General features: G+C 52.9%; 1 protein-coding gene and 1 pseudogene across 3 annotated transcripts in view; both read left to right on the plus strand.

Moving 5' to 3' along the window:
- The first annotated feature begins 566 nt into the window (after positions 1 to 566).
- LOC110306558 lies at positions 567 to 1,041 on the plus strand (annotated as a pseudogene).
- A 4,158-nt stretch (positions 1,042 to 5,199) lies between these two features.
- Positions 5,200 to 21,036, plus strand: part of Papln (papilin, proteoglycan like sulfated glycoprotein) — a 28,838-nt gene continuing 13,001 nt past the window's right edge. The window contains exons 1-17 of one of the 3 annotated variants that reach the window (XM_021178969.2): positions 5,200 to 5,279; positions 7,539 to 7,601; positions 11,599 to 11,714; positions 13,012 to 13,072; positions 13,309 to 13,411; positions 14,273 to 14,403; positions 15,091 to 15,214; positions 15,638 to 15,718; positions 15,805 to 15,977; positions 16,073 to 16,196; positions 16,570 to 16,696; positions 17,062 to 17,127; positions 17,571 to 17,778; positions 18,240 to 18,422; positions 18,578 to 18,719; positions 19,715 to 19,795; positions 19,956 to 20,217. In XM_021178969.2, coding sequence (XP_021034628.1) covers positions 7,545 to 7,601; positions 11,599 to 11,714; positions 13,012 to 13,072; positions 13,309 to 13,411; positions 14,273 to 14,403; positions 15,091 to 15,214; positions 15,638 to 15,718; positions 15,805 to 15,977; positions 16,073 to 16,196; positions 16,570 to 16,696; positions 17,062 to 17,127; positions 17,571 to 17,778; positions 18,240 to 18,422; positions 18,578 to 18,719; positions 19,715 to 19,795; positions 19,956 to 20,217 — 2,039 coding nt within the window. In that variant the 5' untranslated portion in view covers positions 5,200 to 5,279; positions 7,539 to 7,544. Of the gene's footprint in view, positions 5,353 to 7,538; positions 7,602 to 11,598; positions 11,715 to 13,011; positions 13,073 to 13,308; positions 13,412 to 14,272; positions 14,404 to 15,090; positions 15,215 to 15,637; positions 15,719 to 15,804; positions 15,978 to 16,072; positions 16,197 to 16,569; positions 16,697 to 17,061; positions 17,128 to 17,570; positions 17,779 to 18,239; positions 18,423 to 18,577; positions 18,720 to 19,714; positions 19,796 to 19,955; positions 20,218 to 21,036 lie in introns of all 3 variants that reach the window. The other 2 variants (XM_029484585.1, XM_021178970.2) reach the window with 2 other exon arrangements.

Consider the following 21,036-nt stretch of genomic DNA (forward strand, 5'->3'; position numbering starts at 1 on the left):
TGCATTGGTATTTTGCCTGCATGTGTATCTGGGGGACAGTGTCAGATCTTGGGAGTTACAGACAGTTGTGAGCTGCCATGTGGGAATGAAACCCCGGTCCTCAGGAGGAGCATTCAGTGCTGTTAACCACCAAGTCATCTTTCCAGCCCCTAAATCATTTTTTCTTTTTTTTTTTAAGATTTACTTATTATTATATGTAAGTACACTGTAGCTGTCTTCAGACACACCAGAAGAGGGAGTCAGATCTTGTTACGGATGGTTGTGAGCCACCATGTGGTTGCTGGGATTTGAACTTCGGACCTTTGGAAGAGCAGTCGGGGTGCTCTTACCCACTGAGCCATCTCACCAGCCTCTAAATCGTTTTTCTAAACAACTGTTTGTGTACCAATTGGCTCTGGATTGAACGGCATACTTGCCAGGTCTCTGTGAGCCCAGTAGATCAGTTCTTGTCTTTAAACGTGATTGACTGGAGAGGCCAGGCCTGCTCCTTGATGCTGCTCTGCCTAGGTTCTGCCTTCTTAGCACCATAGGCCTCTACATAGCAGTAAGGATGCAGATCTGGGTGTATGGTGGTGGCTGCAGCAAACAAAGCCTTTGGCGCCGCGCCTCACACTGCTTTGTTGGTACAACCTACCAAGAGGCCAGAAGGCAGAACTCATGCTGACTCTGCGTCAGCGAGTGGATGCATGGAAGGTGTTCATCCTCTGTTATTCTTCATACATTTTATAACGTATGAACCCCTGCACCACACCTGGCTCCAGTCAGTCATTTGACTGCATTGATGATCTGGCAGGTCCCAGCTGCCTTCTTTACTCAGCCGACACATAGACTGGATCAAAGAGAAGATCTACGTGCTCCTCCGTCGGCAGGCCCAACAGGCTGGGAAGTAATTGAGTCGGAAGCATTGGGGCTGGGGGTGGACTTGGAACAGGTACATACAGCGTGCTGTAGTGAACCTTTTGTATGATAGCGATCCTGTTTCAACGTTGTTACACTCAAGCCAAGATTGAATGTCTGACATAAACCGTGAATGATCTTGTCACTCTGAAGCCACCGTGGCCCTTTGCTCCTTTATTTTCGTTTTTTTACTTAAACATTTTTATGATAATTCAGATAGAAAGCCTTTTTGCTATTTAAGGTTGGTTCCAGTCCTTGAAACTGTCCGAGTCTGCTTTAAGCAGTGCGCGCACTAACCCTTCGTGGGGGATGGGGTGGGGACAAGGTTAGTCATAGCCTCTGGGAAAGTCTCAGTGAAAAATAAAGAAATGTTCTGTTCTGGTCAGTTCTATGTTCTGTCAACTTGACACAAGCTAGAGTCATCCAAGAGGAAGGAGCCTCACTTGAGAAAAATGCCTTCGATAAGATCACGCTTCAGGCAATCTTGCTGGACATTTTTAAAATTAGTGATTGATGGGGAAGGACTAAGACCATTGTAGATGACGTCATCCCTGGGCTGGTGGTGCCAGTCCTATAAAAAAGCAGGCTGAGCAAGCCATGGGGTGCAAGCCAGGAAGTAGCACCCCTCCATAGCCTCTGCATCAGCTCCTGCCTTCAGGTTCCTGCCCTGACTTCCTTTAATGAACTGTGATATGGGCATGTAAGCCAGATAAACCTCTCCTCCTGGGCTGGAGAGATGGGTTAGTGGTTAAGAGCACTGACTGCTCTTCCAGAGGTCCTGAGTTCAAATCCCAGCAATCACATGGTGGCTCACAACCATCTGTAATGGGATCTGACGCCCTCTTCTGGTGTGTCTGAAGACAGCTACAGTGTACTTAGAGATAATAGTAAATAAATCTTAAACAAACAAACAAACAAAAAAGCAAAAACAAAACCAAAAAACTTTCCTTCCCAAGTTGCTTTGGTCATTGCTTTAGTCATGGTGTTTCATCACCATGATAGAAATTGGTACCAAGAGTGACAGCTCTGACCAAGTTTGTTTAGGGGAGGACTGTGGAAGGACTTTGGAACTTTGGGTTGGAAAAGCTTTCGGGTGTTCGAAGCTTGGTGAGCTGTCATGTGATGGAAGATCTCTCGGGCTGGAGAGATGGCTCAGGGGTTAAGAGCACTGACTGTTCTCTGTTCAAATCCCAGCAACCACATGATGGCTCATAGCCATCCATAATGAGATCTGATGCCCTCCTTTGGTATGTCTGAAAACAGCTACAGTGTATTTACATATAATAATAAATAAAATAATGAATAAAATCTTTTTAAAAATGCCTTGGCTTTGGGGAAAAAAAAAGAAAAAGAATGTTGAGAGCAATGTGGACCGTTGAGGTCTGGCTCCTGGCCTCACTTAAAGACTTACGGGCGCCGTTTGCTGTTTAAGAGTCTGTGCTTCTGGTCAGCTGGAGATGAAGAGTCAGCTGTAATTAACAAGAGACCAGCACCACTGGAGTAAAACCCAATCAAACCAAACAAAATAAAACGACCAAAAATCACCTTTGCTTTACTGGGGACAACTGTTGCTGGTAAGCTGGAGCTGAGAAATAAGTGACGATTAAGATGCCAGCCTCACTGAGGTGAAATCTCCTGATCTTCTGGGAAGTGTTTCCTCAGGGTACACACGTACACACACATGCACACACATACACACACACACACTGTGTTAGAGGTGGCCAAGGTAGTACCTCAGACCTTGGTCACATGTTAGAGTCACCTATGTAGTTCTGGGTGTGAAGGGTTTCCGGGTCATGGAGTGCAGCTGAAGCTTGGCACTGGGCACCAGTAAAGACTGGGAAAAGCCATTAATGAGAATGCAGCCTCTGTAGTAGTTGAAGCCCTAGGATAGAAGGGGCCACTCAGAGTTGAGGCTTGGCATCATGAAAAGAGCCCATGAGAGGCTAATGGTGAAAGTGCAGCCCAGTTGCAGCAGAAGACTGGGCATTGTGGGAACCCCAGTGCCACAGCAGCTGCCAAGGTCAGGAGCAGGGATGGAGCGGAGCCAGCCTGACATGTGACATGGCAAGCCCTTTGGAGGACCCCAGAAGACCTTGAGTAAATGCCAGACATTGGGGCTTATTTACACTGTTGGGAGTTGGTTTTACTTTGTTAAGGTTGTGGCTGTACCCTGGATCTTCCCTCTTGGAATAAGACAGTATATAATTTATTTCTTTTTTTACTTTACCGGAGCCCACTGTTGACACACTTTGAACTTTTAAAGAGATTTTGGAGTTTTACTTTGACTTTGGACTTTGAAAGAGACTGTACACCACCATGTCCAATAGGAAACATACATTCATTTTCTTAGTAATTGACTGGGGGTAGGGGGCAGCTCATTCTATGTGGTGCCACTCCTGGGCAGGTAGTCCTGGGTTCTATAAGAAAGCAGGCAGAGCAAGCCATGGGGAGTAAGCCAATAAGCAGCACCCCTCCGTGGCCTCTCTATCAGCTCCTATCTCCAGGTTCTGCTTGAGTTCCTGACTTTTCTTTCCACACTGATGTGGAAATGTAAGTCAAATAAACCCTTTCCTGCTGGGTGGTGGCTCACATCTTTAATCCCAGCACTCCAGAGGCTAAGGCAGGAGGATCTCTTATTTTGAGGCCAGCATGGTTTACAGAGCGAGTTTCAGGACAACAAGGGCTACACAGAGAAACCCTGTCTTGAAAAACCAATAATAATAAATCCTTTTGTCTCTGACTTGCTTTTGGTCATGGTGTTTCATCACAGCAAGTAACCCCGACTAAGACAAGTAGTTTTTTTTTTTTAAAGAAAGAATCCGGATCTGGACTGGGGTTCAGTCAGTTGGTTAGAATGTGTGTCCAGCATGCATGGAGCCCTGGCTTTGCCGTCTAAGACTACATGAGCTGGGCATAGGATCTATAACCGCGGCACTCAGGAAATCATTCTATGCTGCACACGGAGGCCAGCCTAGGCTCTACAAGTTGCTGCCCTAAGGCAGAACAAAAGGGTCCAAGTCCAGACATCTGAAAAAGAGCCCTCAAACCAAAACCATAAGAAAGGTTGCTCCGTAGCTGCCCCAGCCTTCTGCAGTAGGAGAAACCTTTTCCTCCCCTTTTACAAGGACCTTTGACCTAGTTCAGGAAGGTCGTAGATGGAGGCGGGGGTGGGGGTTGGGGGGTGCGGTTTGTGTGTGGCGATTTTGAGTGAAGAAACATTTTCCTTTTCTAGGGAGGTTCTAAGTCACATCGCTCCCTTGGCTGCCAAGTTTATCTTTATCCAAGAATCCCCGTGTCCCTGGGCCCTGAAACCAGGTCTCTGTCCCCTCCTGCACTGGGAAATATAAAGAGCTTCCTGCTTCCCTCAGTGCAAACACCAACCCAGCTTTGAAGGAGGCAGAAATACCTGTTGCAAACTGCCCTGTCTAAAGCCAGAGAGGTGACAGGGTCAGGGTCAGCAAGGAGCCCCAGCTTCTTTCTGGGACCTCCACAGGCCCAGGGCCAGGGCCCTTTTCTAGGGATGAATAAACTCTGTTTTCTGAAAAGGAATGTTTGGCAAGGAAATGTCTTGATTTCTGTGTGTGTGTGGGGGGGGGGGTGTAAAAGCAGGAAGGAAATTAAATTTGCCACAAGTGGAAGTGGTAAGAGCCTATATCTCTGATGCTAGCTGGTGCCCAGGGCTGTGGTTACAGTGGTTACCCAGCCTCAACTCACAGCTGATCTACACAGATTTTTACCATGATGCTCCATTGGAATTGCAGCCGCTAGGGTCAGGATGCCGGAGTGGAGAGGCTTCAAAAGCGGGAAAGGGTTGAGGTAAATTCATAGTGATGGGGAATCTCTCTCTCTCTCTCTCTCTCTCTCTCTCTCTCTCTCTCTCTCTCTCTCTCTCTCTCGTCTGTCTGTCTGTCTGTCTGTCTGTCTGTCTGTGAATGTGAACTGATTGTGGCCAAAGTATAAAATTCAGAAGGTGGCTGGACACCCAGGTGTGTCGGTGAGAGATTGGTGTAGCGAGGAGGGGTTTTGACAAAGACCTGGAGAGCTTGGGGCACCGGAAGTGGGACTGAAAAGGTGGCTGGCTCAGACCCAAGACCCAGAGCCCACAGATTTTAAGAATAAGCAAAGCCTTGGCAGGAACCCAAAAGGAGGAGGCATGGGGCAATGCTGGGTACCCGGGGGCCTCTCGGTGGGGGCACCGTGCTCCTTCAGGGATTGGAGGTGGGTGTCAGCCGACTGGGTGGGGGAAGATGGGGCGGGGAGGAAACCAGCCAGCCGCGGGGAAAGAAAGTCCAACCTCCCCTCCCCTGGCTTTCGTAGTCGGTGCTGGAGAAGTTGACTCAGGCTGGCCGATAAGGCGGCTCCAGGGCTTCAAGAGACAGGTAGGAAGGCAAGCGGGCGCCTTGGGCAGGGCACGCCCCGGGCATCTGTAGGCCTCTGCACCGCCTGGCTCCTGTAAGTAGTGGTGGCGTGGAAGTGAGAGACCATGGGAGATCTGGCTGTGCGGTGGCTGCGTGAGCATTGAGGAGGGTCTCAGCTCCACATCTGGAGCCCGGGATGGGGAGTGGCGGGTAATCGGGTCTCCCGCAGTCCGGCTGCTCTTCTGGAACAGCATACCCCGCTTCCTCTGTATACTGCCCGGGTGAAGCCTGCAGAGCCAGCGCACTTCCTGGCGATGTTCCAGGCCACAGCCAGCACCTGCCAGGCACCCAGGGCCCCCGTAGGAACCGCGCCTCAGTGCCCCTGGGGTCACATGGCACCAGCCCAGGTCAGGGACAGGAGGTTTGGAAGAGTCTTCCTGACTCGCACGGGTGGCCTTGAGTTGAAGGAAGGAACTTTGTCAAGCTTTCCGGACTTTGGAATCGCAGGCACACTAGGTCGCAGGTCTGGGCAGCGCCTGCAGCAGTGACTGGAGCTCTTGAGTTCTTCAGTCTCCCTCTGGTCACGCTCATCATTCAAGCTAGTCCGCCCGCCTCCCAGTCTCATCATTAGTCAGTCCTTGATCTCTGCTGCCCCCAGCATCCCCACATCTCAAGTGCGCACTAGACCCCCTTCCAACCTTCTCCCCAGCAGTCTGTGATTAGAATGACTTGCTGATTGTGACAAATTACATCCATACCTATGCTGGTATAAACTTTGCTGAACGTGGCTTTTGAACGCGATATTTCACACCTACAAAACGACTGCAAGTTGTTTTATTGTAAAAAGAATTCAGAACATCAGTTAGAATTACAGATTTTAACATTAACATACCTGTCAGCGCTTGTTTAATGTCCTGTACTGAACTGCACACTGCTTACGTGTCTCTGACACAGAAACATGTGCACACACGTGAGCACACCCCGCACTATGCAGACACCTAATGTGTGCATGCTCATAAGAGTACCATGCCCGCGCATGCGCACACCCTACACACAACTCTGGGTTCAAGGGCTCGTCCTCTCCTTGTGAAGATTGAAGGAGGTGATCCTGTGCAGGCAAGGGTTGGCTAATTGGTTTTAAAACGGAGAGAGAGAGAGAGAGAGAGAGAGAGAGAGAGAGAGAGAGAGAGAGAACATGGATGGGTGCTGAGGATTCAATCCAAACCAGGGTCTCGGCATAGTTAAGCATGTACCCCAAGATTTGCACTTAGATTTTAAAAGCAGTTGAATTTGGACTGAGCCTTTTTGCCCAGACTGGCCTTGAACTCCTGGGCTCTAGTGGTATTGTAGTGGATGGGTATCCAGCATCCCAGTAGCTGGGACTATTTTTGGGGAGTGGGGGGCTGGGAGGATGGCTCTGTCAGTGAACTGCTTGCTGTGCAAGCATTCAGACCTGCAGCAAGCTCTGTAATCCCAGCCCTGGGCGGGAGGAGAGAGGAGGTGGATCCCTCCTACCCATTGGCCAGCCAGCCTAGTAGAAAAAGGAGAGCTACAGGTTCAAAGACAGACAGTGTCTCAAAAAGTAAGGGAGCCAAGCAGCTGTGGAGGACACCAGTGATCAACTCTGGTCTTCACACCCACGCAACACCACACACCCACACTCACACCACACATGCGCGAGCACACACACACACACACACACACACACACACACACACAGAAAACCTGACTGCAAATCTATTTTTATTAGTTGTCTTTAAAGGGGATGAAACGGCCTTTTAAATTCTTTTTTGTTGTTGTTGTTTTGTTTTGTTTTTGTTTTTCAAGACAGGGGTTCTCTGTGCAGCCCTGGCTGTCCTGGAACTCACTTTGTAGACCAGGCTGGCCTCGAACTCAGAAATCCACCTGCCTCTGCCTCCCAAGTGCTGGGATTAAAGGCGTGCGCCACCACACCTGGCTGGCCTTTTAAATTCTTACTGAGCTGAACAGTCAGGTTACCTTGATTGCAAACTCAGTTCTGTAACAGCACAGCAGGGTTTTCAGTTACTCTTCTGTCCTCTGGAACTCCCAAACAAATTCTTCCTGGGCTTCTACCTGCTGTCAAACAGGCCTCTTCCTCCTGAGTGAGTGGCATGGCGTGTAGTTTAGTGACCACGGTGGTGCTCCCAGCAAACCCAGTGGGAGGAACATGTGACGCACATAACAAGACTATGCGACTCACCCACCACTCTGGGTAGCTGTGATGTCCCCTCTGGCTCTAACCAGTGGCTTCTCCTGCAGGCAGAGATGCAGCTGTTCCTTCTCCTGTTCCCGCTGCTGCTGACCTCCACTCCAGGGTCTTGGGTGAGTGCAGCCCTGTCAGGGCCTGGGAGGTTCCTTCAGAAGAGGAGGGAGAGGACCAGTGTGACTTGGCGAGAAGAATTGAGCCTACAGCTCCCCAGCTTCTGCACCAATGAGGGGGGCACCATGGAGATCTAACTGGAGTGCTTCGGTCCCTAACTGGACACAGGGCAGTCTGCGGGAGCCAATGTTTCCACTTAGCTCTCTTGCCTGCTGAGGAGGAGTCCAGTCTACTGGGTTCTGGCTAATGCCACAGAACATTCACCATGACTTCTTCCCTTTAATTGAGAAAAGATGTACCGCCGGGACCAGCCCACCAACCTCTCCCTGAAGGAGATGGCTGGAATGTTCTCCCTCTCTTTGAGGTTCAGGAGGCGGCCACAAGGTCCATGTGTTTCTTGGACAGTTGAAATGTGCACAACCAAGGAGCTTTTGGTGTCGATTTGAGCTTAATTCGAACTAGAGGTGGCTGTGGCTATCAGGTTAGAACAAACCTCGAGGGTGGGTTCTGGAAGCTGAATGGTGATCAGGTATCTGTTTTCATGAGGGAAGCCCAAGGAACAAGGCTTCTTGGAGCCATAAGGCCGGGCAGGGACCCTTTGGGGACAGAGGGATCTGCAGAGCTGGGTGCTGAGCAGAACAGAGAACACAGGTCCCATTCTACCCTAAAAATCTCCCCACAAGGGAGACCACAGTCTTGCCCATCCCCCAGGCAGGCCCAAATGAGCGAGGAAAGTCTCAAAGGGCTAGGACTGCTACCCTGGGGAGGAGAGGGGACAGTGCTGCCTCTATAGTAATATGGGCGGAGACGAAAAAGGCAGGCAAAGGAGTGGGTGATAGTGGTTGGCACTGGGCAGCCCTCCAAAAGCTCATACCCTGACACACAGGCCTGTCAGGCCATTGGTGGGCTGCAGCCCTGCTTCCTCACGTTCTTCTGACGTGTCGCCTGTGCCAGCCTATAGCCCTTACTCCCTAGATCCTGCTCTGAGGTCCTTCAGCACAGGCTGGTGAGAGCCTTGGTGGAGGGGTCCCTGTGTCAGCATCAAATCCCCAGGGTGAAATCCCAGAGCCACTCCGGAACAGTTGCTCGACACCTGTCCCATGCTTCAAGCTATAACCCCCTGGGATTTGGCTGATCTAATGTGCACACCATAAGTTGTCTCATGGATGAATCAATGACTGGGAAGCACACTGGAGTCTATGAGGTCCCTTCTCCCATGTAGGGGACACATGGGGCCTTCTGCTTCACCCTCTCCTCCCTTCTTCCCAGCATGAAAGGCCTAGATGAGGTTGGGTTCTTTTCCTGTCCTCTGGTTGAGAGTTTTGATCCAGGGTCACTGCTCAGTGGCCTCTGACTGGTGGCAGGATCCACCATGGGGTCCTGATCACCCTAGGGTCCCTGTCAGGGCTGTTTAATCAGCTTAGCACAATGGCTGGACTGATGATCAAAAGCGAGGCTGCGAATCCCTTTGCCTGCCCTGTCGTCTCTGTCCCCCTCCCACATTCATCCTGGTGCCCAGCAGGCAGCCGGGCCTCCTGGACACAGGCAGGAAAGGGGGCTACTGAGCTGGATCTGGAACTGGAGGAAGGGAGGGGTGCGGAGAGCATGGGACAGGCGGGGACAGGCCCAGAGCAGGGTTGGGCCACACCAGCTCCTGGCTTCATATCACCACACAGCTTGAGGTTTAGATAATTACACAGAGAACGAAATGTGCTCATGCATCTTGTGACCCGATGTGGGTGGAAAGATGCAGGGGGCGTGGTTCAGCATTGTACAGACCAGGGCTCACACACATGCCGGTAGGAGACCTCTACCTTAGAGGTGCCGGTATCAGGAAGCAAGGAATGCCTTTATAGGGCACCCAGCAGGAGTGTGGCCTCTAGAGAGCCCTAAGTTCAGACCACTCCCCTACCTGTAAGACAACCAAAAATGCCTCCGTGGCCAGAGCTGTGGACGCATGAGTTGGCCTTATCCGGAAGAGTTAGGTTTCCGGGGGCTGCTGCACCAAGAGACCTAGACAAATATCTAAATAGACGCTGGGCAGGGCCAGCGGTAGCCAGGCATATGAGGGCCACATCCTAATACTTAGCATGTGACAGCAAGGCTTGGGGATCACGCAGGTTAGAATCTCAGTCTGGAAAGCCACCCCCACACCTTCTACACAGTAAGTGCCCCACTTTAAAACAGAAACTCAAGCCAAACAAAACCAGTTTGCATTTCACTGCCAGAGCACCTGAGCACTTTGGTGCTCACTGGTTTGGGAAGCTTGGAGGTTCTGTTCTCGGGAGAACTGAAGGAGACGATCAATGATTTACAGTTAGAGCTGAGACCTCTGGTCTGCCTGACCTCCGCCTGGCTTCGTGCGGCTAAGCGAGTTTAGTGCGGTTTGCTCTGCTTCCAAACTGTGGTCTATAAAACCAAGAGTAATGAGAGACTTGTGCTGGACGTTAGCAACTTTCCCTGCTCGCCTCAGGCTGGGAGGCTCCCCGTTGGGGAAGGACTTGTTTCTCTTTGTTCACACTTGGACTCCTTCTAAATAATGGAGTTATATTTCCAAAAGGTTCATATTGATGACACTTCACAGTGAAGTCCCCCTTCAGCACATGGGACGTGTTTACAGCGTATGCCCTGCCTCTCGCTCGGCACCCCTGTCTAGTTGCTTAGGATCCAGTGTCTCGTTTGGCTGCCTGTTCCCCCAGGCAGGTGGGGACACAGCTGTAGGACGAGCTCTTGGGTCTGTAGTGTGTGGTGCCTTGGTGTGTGTCATGCTCTTTGGGAGCCATTAAGCTAACGAGGCTTAGGTGAGAGAATGTATGTACCATGTGGCCATGTGATTCTGGCTGCGAGGTGTCACATCCAGTATGACACTTCCATGGTGTCATTTCAAGAAGGCAAACTAGATCTCATGTAAACACTCAGGGGCCAGAAGTTCACGGCTGGATCATTTCACAAAGTCCCCATAGTTTGACTGACTTATTCCCAAGTCAGTGCCCAGTCTGAAGGGCTGTTCCCAGTCTAGATATCACACAGGGTTTTCCAGTGGAAAGGAGTGGGGGGAGGGGAAGGAGGACAGATGTCCATTCACTCTCCAGGGTACTCCAGACCGCCGCCCAACACTTGTATTTTTGTACCACTGATGAGAACAAGAAGCTACAGCGTAAGATTCCCTTGTAAGGGGTAAGGGAAATGCATGTTGGGAGTCCACAGATTAACAGGAACACCCCCAACCCACAGAGGACAAAATTATTAAGCTCCTAGTTTAATCGACCAGACCTGTAGAAGTTTCTAGAAGTGAGCTCACTCACATCTAGAGCAAAAGAGGCTCAACCAGGGGATCCTCCTGAAGTTCTGTCCTGTCTTGGGGTTACTCTATGAACAGAGAGAGCCCCACCTACCTGAGGACCTGCTGCGATCTGCCCCACCCTTATTGCTGTCTCTGGAAAGGGACCCGTCTGCTGATCCACAGACTCCATTCTAGGGACACCAAGCCAGGCTCTGAACTTGCCATAGTATAGCATCGTCAGGGGAGAAAGCCTCCTCTGCACCACATCTGGCAAACAGAAGACACCCAGAACACGTGGCCACCTGGCTAGATAAGTACACAGACCATAGTGGAGTAAGATGACAGGCCCAGAGTAATGCATCAAAGTACCCTTGTCCTTGGTCCCCCCCTTCTTCCACATTAGAGTGGACCCACAAACGCCGGCACTCAGTGTAGAGCCCTTCCTCCAGGCCTCCTGAAACTGCAGGTTCTTCCCAGCTGACCGTGTAGGCTGGCTCTCCCTCCCACTACTTAGACAGCAGGTTAAGTTTGCAATGAATATTAGGACTACCCAGAGGCGCTTCTGTGTCCTAACCAGGCAGTACTGGAAGCCTCTAGGCTCTTTGAATTGATTGGGGAGCATCTTTGGTAGCGGGTCCTCTGCAGGGCTCTGGGCGAGCGAGGGGGTGGGGGGAGGGGTGTGAGTCACAGTCACAGCCCGAGCATGTTTTTCACAGGCTCGAAATGTGAGGCGCCAGAGTGACACCTGGGGCGCCTGGGGCGAATGGAGCCCCTGCAGCAGGACCTGTGGAGGAGGCATCAGCTTCCGGGAGCGCCCCTGCTACTCCCAGAGGTAGGGAGGGAAAGCTTAGAGCCTGGTAGCAGTTTAAAAGAGGGCCAAGTGAGAAATGTCTGGCTGCTGGCTGGGAGCCTGACATCAGGGTCATTATGTGGCAGATTCACTGTGGAAGAGCGACAGGGTATACAGGAAAACAAGTATTTCCCATGTACCCACCCGGGATTCTAATTTAACCTTGATTAAAAGGAGCTCCTTGATTAATCAGCTCCTTGATTAAAAGGAGCTGGAAGTAAAAAGGTTTACTTCCTCTGCCTTAAGCCTGTGGCGCCTGGTGCGCCCGCTGGCGGGTGGTGGTCGTGGTGGTGGAGTGGTGGTCGTGGTGGTGGGGTTAGGGGTGGAATGGGGTGGAGTAGGAGCGGTGGGGGGCGTTGTGGGAGCTTCATTTGCAGGGTTAGTGAACAGCGGCCGTCCTCAGTTCCTACTTGCTAAGGTTTCTTTGCTCTCAGCTGCTCTGTCAAGTGCAGAGGACCCTTCCCTGACAAGTGACTTATTAAGAATGTACTCGGTGCCCTGTGCTGGGATGGGAACTGTAAGGGAGGGGGTCGGGTACGAAGGAACAGTAATGAGGCGCCTCCTACTGGCGTTTTTGTGAACTGGTTCCCGAGAACCTGTGGGAGTCTGGCACATGACTGTCCCTCTCAGCACTAGGGAAGTGGAGGCAGGATAATGAAATGTTCAAGGTCCTCCTCCGCTACAGAGCTAACCTGGGACTTAGTCTCACAAAACATAAACAAACAAACAAACAAACAAATAACAGCCAGGCGGTAGTGGCTCACGCCAGTACTTGGTAGGCAGAGGCAGGCAGATCTCTGAGTTTGAGGCCAGTCTGGTTTACAGAATGAGTTCCAGGACAGCCAGGGCTACACAGAGAAACCCTGTCTTGAAAAAAACAAAACAAAAAACAAAACCCAAAACAAGCAAACAAAAAAATCTCAACCGCTTCCCCACCCCCCCCCCAAAAAAAAAAAAGAAAAACAAAACCAAAACAGAAAAAGAACAGAATTTCTAACATCCTGGATTATTTATTACAAATTGCAGACTGAATCCACAGGTAGAGTTCAAGGGCCTTGTGGCAGGAATCAGGTCAAGGGTAGGGACGGTCAGCCTAAGAACCATAAAACATAGTCTGGTTACACCCATCCAAGGGATTTGGGTCCCAGTGCAACCCCCAGTCCCCACATGCCTTGGACTCTGGGCCAGCCTTGCCCACCAGGGTGCCTCGTGGAGAGGCCAGGAGAGCCCAGGAACGGGTGGGGGACGTTGGGGTCTTCCCGATGCTCTCGCTCTGCAGGAGAGATGGAGGCGCCAGCTGCGTGGGCCCCGCGCGCAGCCACCGCACCTGCCACACGGAGGTAAAGCCTGCGTGTCCCTCCCCACCCCATCCCCTCTCTCCTTCCCTCCTCACGGCCCCGCCTTCGACCTGCCAGGCACCGAGGGAGAGCAAGAGGCCTCTCCTGGGACAGGGGTGGGTGGGGCAGAAGCGCAGGACCCCAGGGCTCCAGGACACGGAAATGGATAGGGGAGGACCTTAGCCGCCTTAGTGCCCACGCTGACACCCATGTTCTCTGACATACGTGTTCTCGTGCAGAGCTGCCCAGACGGCATGCGGGACTTCCGGGCCGAGCAGTGCGCAGAGTTCGACGGCACCGACTTCCAGGGTCGGCGCTACCGGTGGCTGCCTTACTACGCAGGTAAGCAGCGCCGCCCTGCTCTGTAGGCAGTTATTGAAGCACAACAGATCTTTTCTTTTCTTTTTCTTTTTTTAAGATTTATTTATTTATTATATGTAAGTACACTGTAGCTGTCTTCAGACACTCCAGAAGAGGGCATCCGATCCGATTACAGATGGCGGGGAATTGCTATAAAAGCCTTCTCTCCCGGCAAGGGTGTACTCCCAGCTGCAGCTGCCTCCCTTGGGGGTTCTCACAAGGCCTTGTTCTGGGATCAGCCTCCCACCCTTTTGCCCACCCAGCCCCCAAAAGATGTTAAGTTTCTTTTCATTGCTATGATAAAACACCATTGAAGCCGGGCTTGGCGGCGCACGCCTTTGATCCCAGCACTCGGGAGGCAGAGGCAGGAGGATTTCTGAGTTCGAGGCCAGCCTGGTCTACANAGTGAGTTCCAGGACAGCCAGGGCTACACAGAGAAACCCTGTCTCGAAAAACAAAAACAAAAACAAAAACAAAACAAAACAAAACAAAACCCACCATTGAAAGGTAGCTTGCGAAGGAGTTTATTTGGACTTGTGACTGCAGAGAGAGAGAGTCTGTAATGGCTGGTGGCTGGTGTAGGGATCTGATTGATATTTCAACCACACACAATAAGGGAACTCAAGCCAGAGTCGAGGCAAGGAGGCTGGAAACTTTGAAAGTCCACACCCAGTGGTGTATACCACCCCACCACGTCCCACAACCTCCCCAGACAGCACCACTAACTGGGGACCAAGTGTTTTCAATCCATGAGCCTGTGTGTATGTGTGGGGGGGTGTTGTTTTTATTCAAACCATCACAGTTCGGTGCCAAGATGTCAGCTCTCTCCTCTTGCCCACCCAGCCCCTAATAAGTGTGAGCTGAACTGCATTCCCAAGGGGCAGAACTTCTACTACAAGCACAAGGACGCTGTGGTGGACGGGACACCCTGTGAGCCTGGCCAGAGGGACATCTGTGTGGATGGAGTCTGCCGAGTGAGTGCTGCCCCCTCCCAGCTGGCTGGGGGATTATTATAGGTGGTGTCTTCCAGCATCAGTGGGACCAAGTGGCTGGCAGGAGTTTGGTGGCTTAAGCCCTAGTTCCCAGAATGCAATGCAGTCATCACGGATATTCTCTAACTACCTCAGCTTTGTCCTTGAGAACACTAACCTCATCAAAGAAACTCTCTGGATGTCTAAAGCTGCCCTCAACCAAACCCAACCAAATGGGAAGGGGTGGCTGTAGAAGCCATGAGCTAGACATTCTCTACCCATCTCGTGCTTCCTTCTCCTCTGGGTCAGCTTCAGACTCGGGCAGGCTCTCCTCATGAACTGAGCCTGCGACAAGATGGCAGCCCCAGGCCTCTACTACACCAGTCTGACAGCTCCTGAGTTCATAGCAGCCTGAGTCTCAGCTCTCTGTCCTATCAGCCTAAGCTCACCATTCTCTGAAAAAAGGAGGGGATCAGCCCTCTGGCACGCCCAAGTCTACATCTATGGAGTTCCATCCAAAATGGGAGCGATACGACCTCCAAAGGGAGGCAGGGAGTGGTTAGTGGGAGCTGGGACGTGCCTTAGCCATTCCGTGCCCTGCTGCCCTGCCCTGGGGCATTTGGAATCTCGAGCCTGCCTCTCCTGTTTTATCCCACCTTGCTTACTTTCTACCTCCCCCTCCCCCCGCAGGTGGTTGGCTGTGATCACAAGCTAGACTCAGTCAAGCAGGAGGACAAGTGTCTGCAGTGCGGGGGTGATGGCTCATCCTGCTACCCAGTCACAGGAACCTTTGATGCCAATGATCTCAGCAGAGGTGGGGTCGTGCGGGGGTCTCCACAGGGGTCTGTTGCCCGCCCGCCTTGACTTGCCTGTTACCTTCTCTGACCAAGGCTTGAGGCCAAGTAATCCTCATGGCACTCAGTGGGTCTGGCTCGGGTCATGTGGCTGCAGAGTAGAGGCTATGTCCTATACAGGGTCCTTCTCATACGCCCACCTTGGTTGGGACGCTCGCCCATGTGTGTGCAGTCCAATCTCACACCGCCGACGCCTGGATGCCTGCCACCCTCATCCTGCTCCCAAGCTGTCCTGGTGTCCAGAACCTATTCCCAGAGCACCCCCACCCCACCTTTGTAAAGCTGCCTCTGCCAAAAGCAGTCTACCCCTCCCGCCCCTGCCTCCCCAAAGTCTCACCAAGAGCAAACCAGCACTACCCTCTCCTGGATCTTGTTCCAATCAGGCTACAACCAAATCTTCATCATTCCGGCTGGGGCCACTAGTATTCGTATTGAGGAAGCCGCTGCCAGCAGGAATTTCCTGGGTGAGAGATGCTTTGGAGCTGGGCAGCCTGGGGCACAAAGGGGCAACTCGCTGCCCCACGTCCCCTGACAGGCTGGGTTTCCACAGCCGTGAAGAGCATCCGTGGCGAGTACTATCTCAATGGGCACTGGACCATTGAGGCAGCCCAGGCTCTTCCGGTGGCCAGCACAGTCCTACAGTACGAACGGGGTGTGGAGGGGGACCTGGCTCCTGAGCGGCTCCAGGCACGGGGCCCCACCTCGGAGCCCCTGGTCATTGAGGTGAGTGGGTCACAGAGGGAGGTGCCCTGCACAGGTGGGCTGCCAGGGCTACCGTGGGCCAGGCAGGGGGACTAAAGTGAAGACACTCTCGGCAGCTCCTCAGTCAGGAGTCCAACCCCGGAGTACACTACGAGTACTACCTGCCCGCGAATGATCCTGGCCGAGGCTTCAGCTGGAGCCATGGCTCCTGGGGTGACTGCAGCGCTGAGTGCGGTGGAGGTGAACACTGGGTTTTGGGGGAGGACAAGTTCCCTGTCCTCAAGGTACTCCACTGCTGGGGAGGGACACCTCCACATATGGAAAAAGTTAGGTGTCCCCATGGAGGGCTGCAGCCTACACTAGGATGAGGGAGACCCAGGAGACATGTCTTACTGGGACTGGAGCTCATGACGATCTGTCGCTCACACCCAGGACTCTTTGAGCCTCAGCTTCTTCCTCTGTAGGCTGAGGATGATGGTGGTACCTGTCAGAGAGGGACACATGGGACTTAACCAGGGTGAGCTGTGGGTCCAGTCCAGAAGGTGCCTAACTAGTGAGTTCATCTGGGGAGTCCTGGCCTGCCAGCAGCTTTGTGCGACCCTCCTCCTGACAGGTCACCAGTCCCGCCTGGTATTCTGCACTATTGACAACGAGGCCTATCCAGACCACATGTGCCAACACCAGCCTCGGCCCACTCACCGACGTTCATGCAACACTCAACCTTGTCCGAAGACCAAGCGGTGAGGCCTTGCCAGCCCCTTCCACCTTTGGTGGTGCCCAGGAACTTGGGTGGGAAGGGAGGGGAAGCCCTAAACTGCTTTAGGCACAGGCTGAAGGTTGGAGGTGGGGGCAGGGCTCCTCACATCAGGTGGCAGCTATCACTGAGGAATGGGCCTGAGCAGAAGACCCAGGACAGTTCTCTCCATTCACAGGTTTCCTCACAGTATTCAAAATGCCTGGGAACAAGAGGGTTTGGGGACAGTGTCAGGGGTCCCTGTCTAAGGCAACAGGGGACTCGAGCAGATAGATGGCTAGGGGAGAGTGAGGCAGGAATCTGGCCAAAGGGCCAGTAGACTTTGGCAAACACCTTTGTTCGTGCACAAAGGATCTCTTTCCTGCACCGGCCGGGAGCGTGGCGCTATGCTGGGGTCCAGCATATGTGTGGGAACAGGTAATCGGTGGGCCAGGGGGTTCCTGCCGGGCTGGTGTTGCTCTCCCTACCCTCCCGGCCTCCTGGTGAGATGGTGATGGTCTTGGCTTTGCATGGTGTGTTCGGAGCTTCCCTTTCCTTTGGTCCTTGTACCCCCTCGCCCCCAGCCAGGCAGGGCTTCTCCACATACAGGGAGATTACCTCACACAGGATGGCAACCCATGGAGTCTGGCTGTGATGCCAGCACCCAGTGAAAAAGAGAAAGGGAGAGTTGGGGCACAGCTGGGTTATAGAGACCCTCCAGGGGCCATTGAGCCATAGGGGATGCCTAGGAGGCCTGGCTGGAGGTCTTTCTACAGAGCTCTTGGGGAGGGTTGAGACAGGCCCTCGATGTACTCTGCGTTGGGGAGCTGCAGCCTCCTGGGCTAGTCTTAACTGTCCCCCCCACCTTCTTTTTTGGTCAGCTGGAAGGTAGGACCATGGACGCCCTGCTCGGTCTCCTGCGGGGGTGGAGTCCAGTCTCGCTCTGTCTACTGCATATCCTCAGATGGGACTGGTGGCCAGGAAGCCGCTGAGGAGACCCAGTGTGCTGGCCTAGCTGGGAAGCCCCCTACCACACAGGCTTGCAACCTGCAGCACTGTGCAGTCTGGAGCGTGGAGCCCTGGGGAGAGGTGAGGCCCTGCCTAGGACTGGGAGCTGTGCCTTGGACCTGGGCTTGAAATGCTTGTCTTCAGCTGAGGTCCCCAGAGAGTAGGGACCTAGCTGGCCATCTTGGGAGATGTGGCCAAAGCTGGGATGAGACACAACTTCTAGACTCTGGACCAGGAGTCTGTAACTCCAGCTCCAGGGGATCGGACACCCTCTTCTGGTCTTATTGACATGCACACACGAGTAGCATACACACAGAGAGACATGTATAGACACATAAATAGAAATAAATCTAAAAAGAAGAGGAATGTGAAAAGCCCTCTTCAGGCTGTGCAACCTCAGAACATGACTCAGCCTCTCTGGGCTCAGGAGTGGGATGAGGGCAGGAGATGCCATCTGTTCTCTGAGCCACAGCTTCCAGCTGTCCCAGCTGACCTGGCTCTCCAGGCCTGGGGGACATCCCTGCTCATAGCTGTCCTTACAGTGCTCAGTTACATGCGGGACTGGCATCAGGAAGAGGAGTGTCACCTGCCGAGGGGACGAGGGGTCTCCGGTCCATGCTGCGGCGTGCTTGTTGAAGGACCAGCCAACCCTCACAGAGCCCTGTGTACAAGAGGCCTGTCCTGTGTTCCGTGGCCAGGCCTGGCATGTTGGCTCATGGAGTCTAGTAAGTGCCCGACCCTTCCCAATGCCTTCTGTCCAGGTCTGGTCCCGGGGTCCTGGAGGCGCCTTTGAAGAGTGGGGTCCCCTCCTTCTCCAGGGATGTCCTTGGCCTCAGCGTCTCTCTCTCTCTCTCTTTCCACTCCCGCCCCGGGCCTTCAGTGCTCTAAAAGCTGTGGTTCGGGCATTCGGAGAAGACAGGTCATTTGTACCATCGGGCCGCCTGGCCGTTGTGTGGATCTGCAGTCGTCCAAGCCTGCCGAGGTGGAAGCCTGCAACAGACAGCCCTGCCATCTTCCTCAGGGTAAGGATAGGGCAGGGAGGGCGGCACCCCACCTTGTCCCCTGGCTGCTCTCCCACACTCTGGCCATTGCTGCCCCGGCTATTGCCAAATCCATGTATGGATACCTGTGAACTCAAAACTCGCCCAGGGTGTTGTTTTAGATGTCAGCTTTGTATTAGTTTCTCGGTGCTGCATGCCCCGCCCGCCCAGCTTCCTGAGGGCTGGGTCCATGGCTCCTGTTCCTCTCTGTACCCTTCCCCCAATGTATCTATAATGCAGGAGGTACTCAGCAACTGTTTGTTGAATGACTGAGTGAGTGAAGAGAGAACACACATCCTGCTTCTTGCCTGTCCACCCTCCCCTTCTCCCGCATCCCTCTAGGGAAGAAGGCCTCTCAGGTATGGGGGCCTTCTGCTGAGGGAAGGGCAGAAAGGCTGGATCTCTTTGGTGTGTGGATATGACACTGAAGGTAGTCATGGTCATGGATCATGGCTAAGCTAGGCGTTCTGGGAGTGCTTAGCTAGTTTCTTCCTTATTTATAAAAAACAAAACAATAAAAAACATTTCTCTGATTTTTATGATTGAAAAAAATCTAGCAATTTAATTAAGACTATCAAGTACTAAATGCCATAAAAATCCATTTTTTCTCATGTTGGGGCTCAAACCCAGGGCCTGGTTCATGCTATGCACGTGCCCTACCTCGGCTGCCTGTGGCTTCCGAGTCACTTGGTCTAACAGGACAGTGACTTAGTTTTGCTAAGTTGGCAAGGTAAAAAAAGAAAAATCCACACACATAGACAAGCTGCAGAAAATCTTGGAGCCAGGTGTGTTGATACACACCTGCAATCCCTACACCCAAGAGGCTGAGGCAGGAGGATTCTTGTGAGTTTAAGGCCAATAGTCACAAAGTCTCTGCCGAGATGTGTTTCACAGGTTCGGGATATTTGCTGTTCTCTCTAGTGTTGCTTTTGTCTGGTTCTGCCCTCCACACCCGCCTGTTACTTGGTTCCCTACAGAGGTCCCTAGTATACAGGACTCAAGGACCCGCTCCTCAGACCCCAGGATGCTTTCAGGCCCTCGAGTGTCCCCAGTCTCAGGTGAGAACCTGGGTCCCTCCCCGACACCACCCCGGACCTATCATCTATGAGTCTGGGTGGCCTGGAGGGAGTAGAGACCCTGGAAAGTGATTTAAGGTAGCCATGGGCCAAGGGTGAGAGGCGTTGGTACATCACAGTGGCTTTTCTTTCTCATGCATAGATGGAAGAGAGCAGCAGTGGGCTCCCCTCGAGAGACCCAGGGCTCAGAGCAACCCCAGAGAGGGTCAGGACCCCAACCTGTCATCTGCAGGCTGGGCCCCAACTCTGCAGCGTCCTCCACACCAGCCACCCCTGAGGCCTAGCTCAGGGCCCCGTGACTGCAGACACAGCCCCCATGGGTGTTGCCCTGATGGCCACACACCATCTCTTGGGCCTCAGTGGCAAGGCTGTCCCCTGGCTGGGGCCTCATGTCTCCAGAGCAGGTGGGTTGAGACTGCTCTTCCTCCTCAGCAGGGGAGAGAGGGAAGGTAGGGCTGGACCATGGCAAATGGGCCAGCATCCCTGCCCAGGGCAAGCTTGACCAGGTTAGAGCAGAATTCCTGAGGTGCCCTGCCTGTGCCTCTTTTTATTTTTGTTTTTGTTGTTGTTTGTTTGTTTGTTTTTGGCGGAGAGGAGACTTCTTTTCCTCCTGATGGGCGGGCTTCTCATGTGCCCAGCCTGTGGATGGAGGTGTAACCTAAGGCCCGTAGCAGGCACAAGAGGTAGCAATTCAAGTTCCCAGGCTCAGGAGCCCAGTGTGAAGCTGGCCACTCTCAAAGGTCTTTTACCAACACACTCCTTTAGCCTTGCAGGGAGGGGGCAGAGGCACCCCATTCTGCAGGGTGCCTTCCCTGAAGTTCTTCCAAGACCTATTTTGCACAGGCCTCTTGAGAGACTGCGCTGCTTAGGGTCTGGGGTTTGGGGCCAGCAATTTGGGGGTGACATCCTCCTCTCAGCCATCTGCCAGATGTTTTGCTGGGTGACTTGAGGCATATGACTTCTCTGCTCTTGGCCTCCTCCTCTGAGAGCCAGGAGCAATGGCCCTTCTTTCTAAAACCTTCCCTTCACCTTGCTTCGCACACTCTGGTTGGTGGAAGAGACATGAGGGAGCAGGTCTTACACCAGGAGCCTGATGTTTGGGTGGGCTCAGGTGCACCCCTTTTCTGGTTTTGGAATAGGGGGTGCATTGTATCAAGCATAGGTCCACTGTAAGGGCTGCACCTTCTCTGGGTTCCAGTGGGAGTGAAGAGAGCCTGGGACAC

The sequence above is a fragment of the Mus caroli genome, chromosome 12 (genome assembly GCF_900094665.2).
Source record: "Mus caroli chromosome 12, CAROLI_EIJ_v1.1, whole genome shotgun sequence".
NCBI lineage: Eukaryota > Metazoa > Chordata > Mammalia > Rodentia > Muridae > Mus > Mus caroli.